Raw genomic sequence first — 12,896 nt, forward strand, 5'->3', positions numbered from 1 at the left:
TAATTTGACGGTAAACGGCAAAGAATGAGATAGATGGTAGAGCTCTGCTGTCGTCATCAATGGTGAAAAAGGCTACAAATTTATAGTTGATTTTTGATTAAAATTATTTTTCAAGCTTTCGAGATCACATGGACAGAGAGGAAGAAGAAGTTGCAGAGCTCCTGGGAACATAGAAGAATATATTGTAGGCGAAAGTTTGTGACCGTTTTGCTTTTAGGGCTTTTTCAGGTACTTCAGATTTATGACGAATTGGGGTTTGTATGATATAGTATCGACTTCGTTTCTATAACTTATGTTTCCAATTCTGGTTTTAAACAACTTTGGATCATAAGTTTGATTATGAAGTGAAAACTGCTCAGTTGGAGTTAGAAGAAGTAGAGATTGATAACTAATTTTGGGGGAAGATGAAGGCGGGGAGTGCGGCGAAGCTTATTGTCGATGCACTGCTGCAACGGTTCCTTCCACTTGCGAGGCGTCGAATTGAAACAGCACAAGCACAGGTAAAGATGTTCACTTGCTCACTTATCATCTACATCTATGTTTAATTTCCGATTCCGAGTTTACAATTCGGATTTGTACAAGACGATTAGAGTTGATGTACGCTAGTTCTATCCACAGATTCTCTTGAAGTCGTAGCAATTGTTGATTATATTGTGTTGTATAAACAGGATGGACAATACCTTAGGCCCTCTGACCCTGCATACGAGCAAGTACTGGATTCTTTAGCAATGGTGGCACGACACACACCTGTACCTCTTCTAGAAGCACTACTTCGTTGGAGAGAAACGTGAGTTTCTAAACTCTGTTGTTACTCTACATTTGTATGGAGTTTGATCATGTTATTTCTTGTCTGTTTTCAGTGAATCCCCAAAAGGTGCAAATGATGCATCTACATTCCAAAGAAAGCTTGCAGTGGAATGCATTTTCTGCTCAGCATGTATCCGATTTGTGGAATGTTGTCCACAAGAAGGACTTACAGAAAAACTCTGGATTGGACTTGAAAACTTTGTATTTGATTGGCTCATAAATGCTGACAGGTAATAAGTTAATAACTAATAACACCAAGTTCTCTCTAAAAACCTCCATTTTTCCCAATATATAAGCTGAAATTTTGTTTCTTTTCAGGGTTGTTAGTCAGATTGAATACCCTTCTTTGGTTGATTTGCGTGGACTCCTTCTAGATCTTGTTGCACAACTCTTAGGTGCTCTTTCACGTATAAGGTAAACTTACTACTTCTAATACAGGGTCTTTTTAGTAATTTAACAATGTTTATCTTTATCTTATCCTATCCCACAATAGGTTCAGTTCTGTAACTGAGCGTTTCTTCATGGAACTCAACACACGTCGAATTGACACTAGTGGTGCTCGAAGTGAAACACTTAGCATCATTAATGGAATGCGTTACTTAAAGCTCGGGGTATATAACTATATATGCTAAATACAACATTTTTTAAATTATTTTCTTTCTAGAAGCGTATAATAATATACAGTGAATAATAATACATTAGGTGAAGACAGAGGGTGGTTTAAACGCATCAGCTTCCTTTGTGGCAAAAGCAAACCCTCTTAATCGGGTCCCACATAAAAGAAAGAGTGAACTTCACAATGCCCTTTGCAATATGCTTTCAAACATTTTAGCACCACTTGCAGATGGTGGTAAAGGTAACTGGCCGCCACCTGGCGTGGACCCCGCACTTACTCTTTGGTATGAAGCTGTTGCACGAATAAGAAGTCAACTCATGCAGTGGACAGATAAACAAAGCAAACATATAGCCGTAAGTAAATGTCAATTCCCCATATTACCCTTTTCTTACTTTAGTACTACAAGTTTATAAGTTTCTTGATTTATTATTAGGTGGCGTACCCTTTAGTGACTTTGCTTCTTTGTCTTGGTGACCCTGTTGTTTTCCTCAATAACTTTGGCCCTCATATGGAGCAACTTTACAAGCATCTAAGGGTAAAATCGTAATTTCAACATTTAGAGATAATTATAAGAGATTATTTAGAAAATTGATTTTACAGGACAAGAACAACCGTTTCATGGCTTTGGATTGTCTCCACCGAGTTTTAAGATTTTATTTGAGTGTTCATGGGAATTCTCAACCGCCCAATCGCGTATGGGATTACCTGGACAGTGTGACAGCTCAGCTTTTGACAATTTTAAGGAAAGGAATGCTTACACAGGATGTCCAACATGATAAAGTTGTTGAGTTTTGTGTTACTATAGCAGAACATAACCTTGATTTTTCCATGAATCATGTGATATTGGAATTGTTAAAACAAGATAGTCCAAGTGAAGCAAAGGTTATTGGTCTTCGTGCCTTACTTGCAATTGCCATGTCACCAACAAGTCAACATGTTGGCTTGGAAATCCTTCATGGTAATTAATCAATCTTCAAATCCCATTTGTGAAATGTGGATCTTTTTTGGACTCCATTTGACTTTTTTTTTTTTGTTGACTTGTTCTACTTTTGCAGCTCATGATATAGGGCATTATGTTCCAAAAGTCAAGGCTGCAATCGAGTCTATTTTGAGGTCATGTAATCGAGCTTATAGTCAAGCTCTTCTCACTTCTTCAAAGACCACAATAGGTAATCCAGTTCACAATCTACCATTTTTATGGCATTTAGGATCTGTTTGGTATGATGGAATGGAATTGCAAAGGAATGGAATGTGCAACTCAATGGAATCAATCATTACATTCCATTGTCATGTTTTGTTGGCTCAAAGGAATGGAATGAGTCATTCAAACATATTGTTCGTTATGCATAATCAGAAAACTAAATATCACTAAACTGATAAATAAATAAATGCTATATTATTAATCTAAATTTAAATCAAATAAAGATACATCTATATATAAATCACACATAAACATATCTCATACCGTTTAAAACACATACTATATGTATTTCAAACCTTAATAAAGATTTATCTATCATTTTTTAAACTCTTTTTTTTCAAAAATAAAAGTTAATTACCATGAAATATTAAAATAGAAATATAATAATTGGAATCAAAACAAAAAAAAAAAGCAATTTCATAGAAGTTTTGAACAATTTAAAAACATTGGTGTTATTGAAGACTGGGTTTTTGACATAAAGTCCCTAAAATTATCAAAATTTGTGACGGTTTTGTCCTTGCAACAATTTTAGGTGTGTTCAACTGTTAATGCCTAAAGTTTGCCAAGTTTTTTTTTTTTTTTTTTGTTTTTTTAAAACCCTTAAGTTTACAAAATTTGCGAAAAAATCCTTAAGTATGAAATCAAATTTGCAAAAAAAAACCCTTAAGTTTACAAACCTTTTATGTTTTCACCCCGAGTATGTTATCCAAATTTGACATGAAACTCCTTAAGTTTTTCAACTTTTGTCAGTTTCGTCCCTGTAAACCTACTATTACAGGTAACAAGGGAAAAAATGAAAAAAAAAAACTTGGAAAACTCTAGACATTAACAAACAAAAAAACCTACAAAATTTGACAAACTCAAGTACTTTCATGTCAAAAGCCCTTAAAGATTCTACAAATAAAGAGTAATAATTCTACCTATATCATTCCATTCCTTCAAGGAATGAAACAAACCCCCTTCCATTCCATTCCATTCCCTCTTTGATCACTGCATACCAAACATTACCTTAATATCATACAACAACAACACAACACAACACATGCACTTCTGAGATGTAATAAATCTTTTACTTTTTACCTTTAGATGCTGTGACCAAAGAAAAATCCCAAGGGTATTTATTCCGCTCAGTCCTAAAATGCATACCCTACCTAATCGAAGAAGTGGGTCGAACCGATAAAATAACCGAAATAATCCCGCAACACGGAATCAGCATCGACCCGGGGGTCCGCGAAGAAGCGGTCCAAGTCCTCAACCGGATAGTCCGCTACCTCCCACACCGCCGCTTTGCAGTCATGCGTGGAATGTCAAACTTCATCCTCCAACTCCCAGACGAATTCCCTCTCTTGATCCAAACATCCCTCGGACGCCTTCTAGAACTCCTTCGTTTTTGGAGAGCTTGTTTGTCCGATGACAACAACATCGAAAAAAACAAAAACAACGATGAAAATGTTGTTGTGGTTTCGGATAATGCGAAAAAGCAAAAAGGGTTTAAGAGGTCTTCTTTTCATCCCGGTGAACAACCGATTGAATATCGCGCTTCGGAGATTGATGCGGTTGGGCTTATTTTTCTTAGCTCTGCTGATAGTCAGATTAGGCATACGGCTTTGGAGTTGTTGAGATGTGTGCGTGCTTTAAGGAATGATATAAGGAATTTGTCGTTGTATGAAAGATCGGATTTTTTGAAAGATGAAGCTGAACCCATTTTTATAATCGATGTTCTTGAAGAAAATGGGGTATGTAATATATAATATGTTCTTGTTCTACTTAGGGTTTCTATTTTTGTGTGAAAATGTTTGATATGATATGATTTGATAGGATGATATTGTTCAAAGCTGCTATTGGGATTCAGGGAGACCTTTTGATCTGAGAAGAGAGTCTGATGTGGTGCCTCCTGATGCAACACTGCAGGCTATACTTTTTGAAAGCCCTGATAAGAACAGATGGGCCTGCTGTCTTAGTGAGCTTGTCAAATATGGTGCAGTGCTCTGTCCTCAGTCTGTTCAAGATGCAAAGTAATCAAAATTCTCTTACCTTTTTTTTTTTTTTTTTTATCAAATTGTATTATGGAAAGTTTTCAACCTTTTATTTAAAACCTCCTATATCACCATTAACGTTCAGACGTTATTTTTTCAATAAAACCACTACGTTTTGTATCTACTTTTGGAAAACCCATTGTGATTTAAAAATTAATAATAATTATTATTACAATTAATAAAAATTGTCCTTATATCTAGTTTCGGTAGTTTTCAAGCAGCTTCTTTTTTTTTTTTTTTTTTTAATATTTATAGATATGGTTCGACTATTTCAGTTACATTTTTCATTTCTTACAAACGATTTGGTTTTTCGGTTTTTTTTTTTGGTTTGGTTTCGGTCTTTGGTTATGTTTTTCTGCGTTTGTTAAAAACATTCATTTTTTCAGTTTTCTCGGTTTTCCATTTTTGTTGTTTTCTATCAACAGCATGCCAACTGCTTGTTTCATTAAAGTAACTGCAGATCAAAAGATATAATGATTGTTATGGTCAAATGATATATATTTAATAACTTATTAGATTAACACATGGTTAATGCAAAATATTAGTAAATGTCATACCTATTTTATCATTTAATCCAAATATGTAATAATAATATATATAAACATACTATATGTATTTACTGTAGGTAGTCCGTAACCATAAGATGTGTCTTTTTTGCTTTAATGGAACAGTTGTCATGACACGATTAATAATAATAAATGAATCCAACAATTTTAGAACTTCAAACACTTGTTTTTAAAAAGAAAACAACCAAAAATTGAAATGTTGAGAAAACTGATATTTGTATACAGATTGGAAGTAATTCAACGCCTTGAACACATTACACCTGTTGAATTGGGTGGAAAGGCTCATCAATATCAAGAAGCAGACAGCAAATTAGATCAATGGCTCATGTATGCAATGTTTGCCTGTTCATGTCCACCTGGAAGGGAAGGAGCTGGTGCTGCAACCACACGTGATCTTTTCCACCTCATCTTCCCTTCACTAAAATCTGGCTCTGAAGCTCATGTTGTAAGAGCACCAAATCCATTTTTCTTTTTATCAATAATAAAAAAATACAGTATATTCTCTTCAAACTAACTATCTTTTTTCTTGGATTGCAGCATGCAGCAACTATGGCTCTAGGACATTCCCATTTGGAAGTGTGTGAAATAATGTTCAGTGAACTCGCATCTTTCATGGACGAAATTTCCTTAGAAACAGATGGAAAATCAAAATGGAAGGTATCACTATTCACTAATTCACTTAATTCTAATACTCTTTACAACATTTTCAACATCAATACATTGAAAAAAACTTAATATTTTACTTATTTATTTAAATTGAAACAGAGTCAAAAGCTTCGGCGTGAAGAACTCCGAATCCGGATAGCAAACATATACAGAACCGTAGCCGAAAACATCTGGCCCGGAATGTTAAGCCGGAAACCGGTATTCCGACTCCACTATCTAAAATACATCGATGAAACCACAAGATTAATCTCAACTTCACCTCTGGAATCCTTTCAAGAAATGCAACCTCTTCGATACTCACTCGCGTGTGTCCTAAGATCTTTAGCCCCCGAATTTGTCGAATCAAAATCAGAGAAATTCGACCCGAAAACCCGAAAAAGATTGTTCGATCTTCTTTTATCTTGGTGTGATGAATCGGGGTCCACATGGAGTCAAGATAGTGCAAGTGATTATAGACGTGAAGTGGAAAGGTATAAATCCAGTCAGCATTCTCGATCGAAAGATTCGATTGATAAGATTTCGTTTGATAAAGAAGTGACTGAACAAGTTGAGGCGATTCAGTGGGCTTCAATGAATGCCATGGCTTCTTTGTTATATGGGCCTTGTTTTGATGATAATGCAAGGAAGATGAGTGGAAGGGTTATTTCTTGGATTAATAGTTTGTTTATTGAGCCTGCTCCACGGGCCCCGTTTGGGTATTCACCCGTTGACCCGAGAACTCCGTCTTATAATAAGTATGGGGGTGATGGTGGGAGAGGGGGTACGGGTCGGGATCGGAATCGAGGGGGTCATCTTAGGGTTTCACTTGCGAAAATGGCTTTGAAGAATCTTCTTCTTACAAATTTGGATTTGTTCCCTGCTTGTATTGATCAGGTTAGATAGATGTCTTTTCTCGTATTGTAAAATTGTTAACAGGCGGAATTGGAATTCGAGATTCCATTCCGTTGTGTGATTGGTTGCCAAATGGACGATTAATTATCATTGAATCCCATTTCATTTCCTGCCAACTAAATGCACGACAGATTCCAATTCCCTCTTGGCGTGTTTGGTTCGTGGATTCCAGTGGACTGACAGAATTGGAATCGGAGATTCCAGTTTTGTGGCTTGTTTGGTTGCTAAATTGATGGAGTTCAATTGCGTCGGATTTAAATTCCATGTTTGGTGGATTTTATCATTCTGGTGGAAGGAATTCAGTTTAATTCTTTCTTCTTCTTAAAGACCAAAATACCCTTGTTGCATATATAAAAGTAGAAAATTTTAATAATAAGTGAAAATTATAACAATATTCAAAGTTCTATTATTGAATTCCATTTCATTTCCTGTTTTTTCATATTTATTCAACACGAGGGTATTTTGGTCTTTTAATATAAAAGAAAGAATGGAATTGAATTCCTTGCACCCTCCTATAGGAGTAGTAATCCATTGAACATTGAGTTTAAGGTTTCCAACGTAATTGAATTCCATCCAATGGAGTCCCTAATTCCAATTGTCAGAATCCAGGAACCAAACACGCCACAGAATGGAATCTCGGATTCCAATTCTGTCAGAATTCACAACCCAAACATCTTATATGTTACTTACTTGTCTCGACTAAAAACGTCTTTTTTTTTCTCCTTCAGTGCTATCATTCCGATGCTACCATAGCAGATGGCTACTTCAGTGTCCTAGCCGAAGTCTACATGCGCCAAGAAATCCCCAAATGTGAAATCCAAAGACTCCTCTCTCTAATCCTCTACAAAGTAGTTGACCCTTCCCGCCAAATCCGCGATGACGCCCTCCAAATGCTCGAAACCTTATCCGTTCGCGAATGGGCTGAAGACAAAATAGAAGGTTCCGGAAGCTACCGTGCAGCCGTCGTTGGCAACCTCCCCGATTCCTACCAACAATTCCAATACAAACTCTCTTGCAAACTCGCCAAAGACCACCCCGAACTCAGCCAACTCCTTTGTGAAGAAATCATGCAAAGACAACTTGATGCAGTTGACATCATCGCACAACACCAAGTCCTCACTTGCATGGCTCCATGGATCGAAAATTTAAATTTTTGGAAATTAAAAGACTCCGGATGGAGCGAAAGGTTATTGAAAAGTCTTTATTATGTGACGTGGCGTCACGGGGATCAGTTTCCGGATGAAATTGAAAAGCTTTGGCGTACGATCGCCTCCAAACCCCGGAATATCCGCCCGGTGTTGGATTTCTTGATTACGAAGGGAATCGAGGATTGCGATTCCAACGCGTCGGCGGAAATAAGCGGCGCGTTCGCGACGTACTTTTCCGTTGCGAAGCGCGTGAGTTTGTATTTAGCGCGTATATGTCCGCAAGGGACGATCGATCATTTGGTGTATCAATTGGCACAACGTATGTTGGAAGACAGTATGGAACCGGTGAGACCGACTGCTAATAAAAACGAACCGAACGGTTACGTTTTGGAATTTTCTCAGACGTCAGCGGTGGCACAGATGGCGGCGGTTTTGGACAACCAACCACATATGTCACCGCTGTTGGTCCGCGGGTCCCTGGACGGCCCGCTACGGAATACAAGCGGAAACTTGACCTGGAGAACGGGCCGGACACAGTCCGGCCCGTTGACTCCCATGGCGCCGGAAATGAACATTGTTCCCGTGACCGGCGGGCGGTCCGGGCAACTCATTCCGGCGTTGGTCAACATGTCCGGCCCGTTAATGGGCGTTCGAAGCTCAACCGGAAGCATGAGAAGCCGCCACGTGTCGCGCGATAGCGGCGATTATTTGATCGACACTCCGAATTCCGAAATCGACGGGTTGCATCCGCCTGGTGGAACCCACGGGGTTAACGCGAAAGAGCTTCATTCCGCGTTACAAGGACATCAACAACATTCGTTGACTCATGCGGATATCGCGTTGATTTTGCTTGCGGAGATCGCGTACGAGAATGACGAGGATTTTCGGGAGCATTTGCCGTTGCTTTTTCATGTCACGTTTGTTTCGATGGATAGCTCGGAAGACATCGTGTTGGAACATTGTCAGCATTTGCTCGTGAATTTATTGTACTCGTTAGCCGGCCGTCATTTGGAGCTGTACGATGTTGAAAACAACGATGGTGAAAACAAACAACAAGTCGTGAGTTTAATAAAATACGTCCAATCAAAACGCGGAAGCATGATGTGGGAGAATGAGGACCCGACACTTGTCAAAATCGAGCTCCCGAGTGCCGCTCTTTTATCCGCTTTAGTTCAAAGCATGGTGGACGCGATATTTTTCCAAGGCGATTTACGAGAAACCTGGGGGGCAGAAGCGCTAAAATGGGCCATGGAATGCACGTCGCGCCACCTGTCATGTAGGTCCCACCAGATTTACCGGGCTCTACGTCCAGCTGTCACAAACGACGCGTGCGTCTCACTCCTTCGTTGCCTCCATAGATGCCTTGCGAACCCGGTCCCTTCGGTTTTAGGGTTTGTTATGGAAATTCTTTTGACTTTACAAGTTATGGTTGAGAATATGGAGCCCGAAAAGGTCATTTTATACCCGCAACTTTTTTGGGGATGTGTCGCGATGATGCATACGGATTTCGTCCACGTGTACTGCCAAGTCCTCGAGCTTTTCGCGCGTGTAATCGACCGGTTATCGTTCCGTGACCGCACAACCGAAAACGTCCTTCTCTCAAGCATGCCGCGAGACGAGCTCGATCACACCGTTTCCGATTCCGACTTCCGGACGGAATCACAATCCGGAAACGGAAACGCGAAAGTCAAAGTCCCGGCGTTTGAAGGCGTCCAACCGCTCGTACTCAAAGGACTCATGTCAACCGTAAGCCACAGTGTCTCAATTGAGGTTCTTTCCCGAATAACAGTTCACTCATGTGATTCCATCTTCGGTGACCCCGAAACACGTCTTCTAATGCACATCATCGGATTACTTCCATGGCTATCTTTACAACTCACCCACGACACCCTTACCGAAAAATCCCGAAACGTATCGACAAATTTAGCGATTTGGTGTCGCGCGAAATCTTTAGACGGATTAGCGACGGTTTTCATCGCGTATTCACACGGCGAAATCAAAACAATCGATAACCTACTCGCGTGTGTCTCCCCGCTTTTATGCAACGAATGGCTACCGAAATATTCCGCTCTCGCATTCGGGCATCTTCTAAAGCTTCTAGAACGTGGGCCCGTTGAATACCAACGCGTTATTTTATTAATGATGAAGGCTTTACTACAACATACGCCCATGGATGCTGCACAAAGCCCGCATATGTACGCAATCGTTTCCCAATTAGTTGAAAGCACGCTTTGTTGGGAGGCTTTGAGTGTTCTAGAAGCTTTGTTACAAAGTTGCAGCTCGTTGACCGGGTCCCACAGTCATGATTCCGGGGTTTATGAAAACGGGCTTGGTGGTGGTGGGCCCGGGGTTGATGAAAAGGTGTTGTTTCCGCAATCGTCTTTTAAGGCGAGAAGTGGACCGTTGCAGCAGGCGATGGGGTTGGGGTTGGGGTTCGGGGCGGGTGTGGCGGTTGGGGTGTTGGAATCGGGGATTCCGGCAAGGGAATTGGCGTTGCAGAATACGAAGTTGATACTTGGGAGAGTGCTTGATAATTGTGCACTTGGGAGGAGAAGGGATTATAAAAGATTGGTGCCTTTTGTGACTACTACTGGAAACCCTTGATTTTTTTTTTTTTTGGAAGTTGTATCTTGTTTATGATTTGTACATTGGTGAATGGATGGATGGGTTTTGTATATAACTGAAACTAGAAAAATAGTGATTGATGCTCATTTTGATTCGAGTTGTTTTTTACTATTTTTGTGTAATAAGTATTGTGTAAAATGATGTATTATTGTCAGTTTTGATCAATTATTATCTCATTCGGATATTTACCATAATAGTTTTAAAAATGCACGTCCAAGCTGAATGTATTTTTAGTTTATTTTAGCATATAATGAATTTTCGTACTGTAATATATGTTGCATGTAGTATTAAATTATAAGTTTAACTGATATTAAATTCAGTTTTTATGTTTTAAATTTAATTAAGAGCGTAATACTTTATTACTTCATGATAATTTAAGAACACACCACATTTTTGAATAAGATTTTTCGAAGAGAATTGTCAGCAAACAAGCTACATAGTCGAATAATAAAAAAGTTTGTTAAATATTTGATTTAGAATATTTCTTATGATAATCAAATATAGGTTTTCCTGTAAAAGTAGAATGATGTTGATATAGAATCTATTTATTCGTCCTATTTTTGTTAGTTATAGTCATATATATCTTTTGAGATATAGATTTATGAAAAACAATCCGTTCATACAAAAAATTTCCAAGACTTGCTAAGATTTCTTTAGAAAAATATTTATTATCCTAAATATATATAAATGAATATGTCTCTCTGAACCAATGACTAATGAAGGTACTCTTAACGTTGTTTATTATATTCTACTAGAACCCTTCATTTTTTTAATGAGCAGTAATATAAATAGTTTGTGATGAAGCTCGAATAGAAAATATAGATTAATTTCTTAAGGACAATGATCTAGGGTTAATGTCACTCAATAAATTTGAAATTGGCTACTAATCCAAATAATTTGGTAAAGAAGACGCATACCAAAATTATAAATTACATATTTGGTCTATGTGGTTTACTCAAATTCATACATTTGGTCATACTATTGGATTTTTGACATGGCTGTCCCTGTGATTTGCGTTTGTTAGATCGATGGTTCTTGAGGCTAACTTTGTCTACTTACATTTGTTAAACCCATTTGAAAAAAACAATTTGCCCTTGTTATTATATTGGTATTTATTATAAGCAATGACCATTAATGTAATTTTTCTGGAAAGTTGATTAGAGAAGCCCTAAAGTCTCAGTGCTGTAATCAAAAGATTTGTGTTGGAGTCCAAATGTCTACGTAAAAATTGAAATCGAAATGTCAGAATCAAAATCTAATCATGTCGTTTGTAAGAGACGATCGAGTTGAAGTTCCAAGCACTGAAAAAAGGGTTCAAATAATCTTTACTACTTTGCCAATATCATCTCTAGTTTAATTGATCGACAGTAGTATCATGTCCTAAATAAAGATGATTACGATCCGATTTGGAAGCAGTGGAGCAAATTAGGTTAACTCCTCCTGAAACTTTGGTGAGTGACTTTTTTGTGGGAGATATCGTAGACGAAAACCAAATGGATGGGTAGGATTTTGCAGATAATATGGGAAAAAATCTTTGTATATTTTCAGTATCCAAGGAAAGAAATTTGTTCCAATTGGAATTGTTGAGAGTCCACCAATAATGGGACAATGATGTCTGGATTTATTTGGATTTATTCGAATATATAATCTACGAAAAACATTAAAAAAACCATAAATATTAAAGATCATTAAATAAAATCAGAAAACAAAATGTCACAAAGATAAAAAAAAATATCAAATTGTTTAAATTATATATATATATATATATATATATATATATATATATATATATATATATATATATATATATATATATATATATATACACAAAATTACACAAAAATTCTTGTAGTATATTGCAAATTTGGTACAAGGACAAAATGGTATTTTTCATTAAAATATAACATCTGAAAAGTTAGATTCAATGGCAGGAGAACATTTCATGTAATTTTGCAAACTAAAGGGATTAGGCAGCGTGACGTTTTCCTTGAAAGTTAAAAACAATTATAAGCAAAGTTTAAAACATTGTATTAGAAATATCTATAAGAAAAAAATATCATAAAAATATTTTAAGAAATAATAAAAATTTTAATAAATTTGTAAAAAAAATTGTTCACATTTTGACTACTTTCATTTTTATATACATTTGATCATTTAACTTGTTAAATGTGTTCACATATTACCATTGTAGTAGGTTAAATGGTCAAATGTGTACAAAAAAATTTATCTAAACGTGAACAAAACGAAAAGATAATTAACGCGACAAATCATTTTTCCTAATGTTTTTGACCAAGATATGTGTTAAGTTTCCATTATTTCTGTTTTGTCCTTGTTTTCTTT

General features: G+C 37.2%; 1 protein-coding gene across 3 annotated transcripts; it reads left to right on the forward strand.

Annotated features, from left to right (window-relative positions):
• Window positions 1-10,740, forward strand: LOC145044040 (ARM repeat superfamily protein). Of its 3 annotated transcripts, none has more exons than XM_078992843.1 (16): window positions 1-228; window positions 333-500; window positions 669-787; window positions 861-1,037; window positions 1,126-1,221; window positions 1,301-1,418; window positions 1,510-1,776; window positions 1,857-1,958; window positions 2,024-2,381; window positions 2,479-2,592; window positions 3,711-4,360; window positions 4,443-4,639; window positions 5,452-5,671; window positions 5,764-5,883; window positions 5,992-6,765; window positions 7,512-10,740. In XM_078992843.1, exons 2-16 carry the CDS (start codon window positions 405-407, stop codon window positions 10,533-10,535), a joined length of 6,432 nt encoding a protein of 2,143 aa, XP_078848969.1. In that variant the 5' UTR covers window positions 1-228; window positions 333-404; the 3' UTR covers window positions 10,536-10,740. The 3 variants fall into 3 exon arrangements, with proteins under 3 accessions (XP_078848969.1, XP_078848970.1, XP_078848968.1); XM_078992844.1 differs by having other exon boundaries at window positions 360-500; XM_078992842.1 differs by having other exon boundaries at window positions 1-500.
• Window positions 10,741-12,896: the final 2,156 nt, after the last annotated feature.

Source organism: Lactuca saligna, chromosome 4 (assembly GCF_052625555.1).
Source record: "Lactuca saligna cultivar CGN05327 chromosome 4, ASM5262555v1, whole genome shotgun sequence".
NCBI lineage: Eukaryota > Viridiplantae > Streptophyta > Magnoliopsida > Asterales > Asteraceae > Lactuca > Lactuca saligna.

What these genes read in the sequence shown, in the direction of transcription:
- LOC145044040 (XM_078992842.1), top strand. Translation starts at nt 405, where the DNA reads ATGAAGGCGGGGAGTGCGGCGAAGCTTATTGTCGATGCACTGCTGCAA. An exon ending in TGGCTTGGAAATCCTTCATG is followed by an intron (nt 2,382 to 2,478) that starts GTAATTAATCAA and finishes CTACTTTTGCAG; the next exon opens with CTCATGATATAGGGCATTAT. An exon ending in ATGTTCTTGAAGAAAATGGG is followed by an intron (nt 4,361 to 4,442) that starts GTATGTAATATA and finishes ATGATTTGATAG; the next exon opens with GATGATATTGTTCAAAGCTG.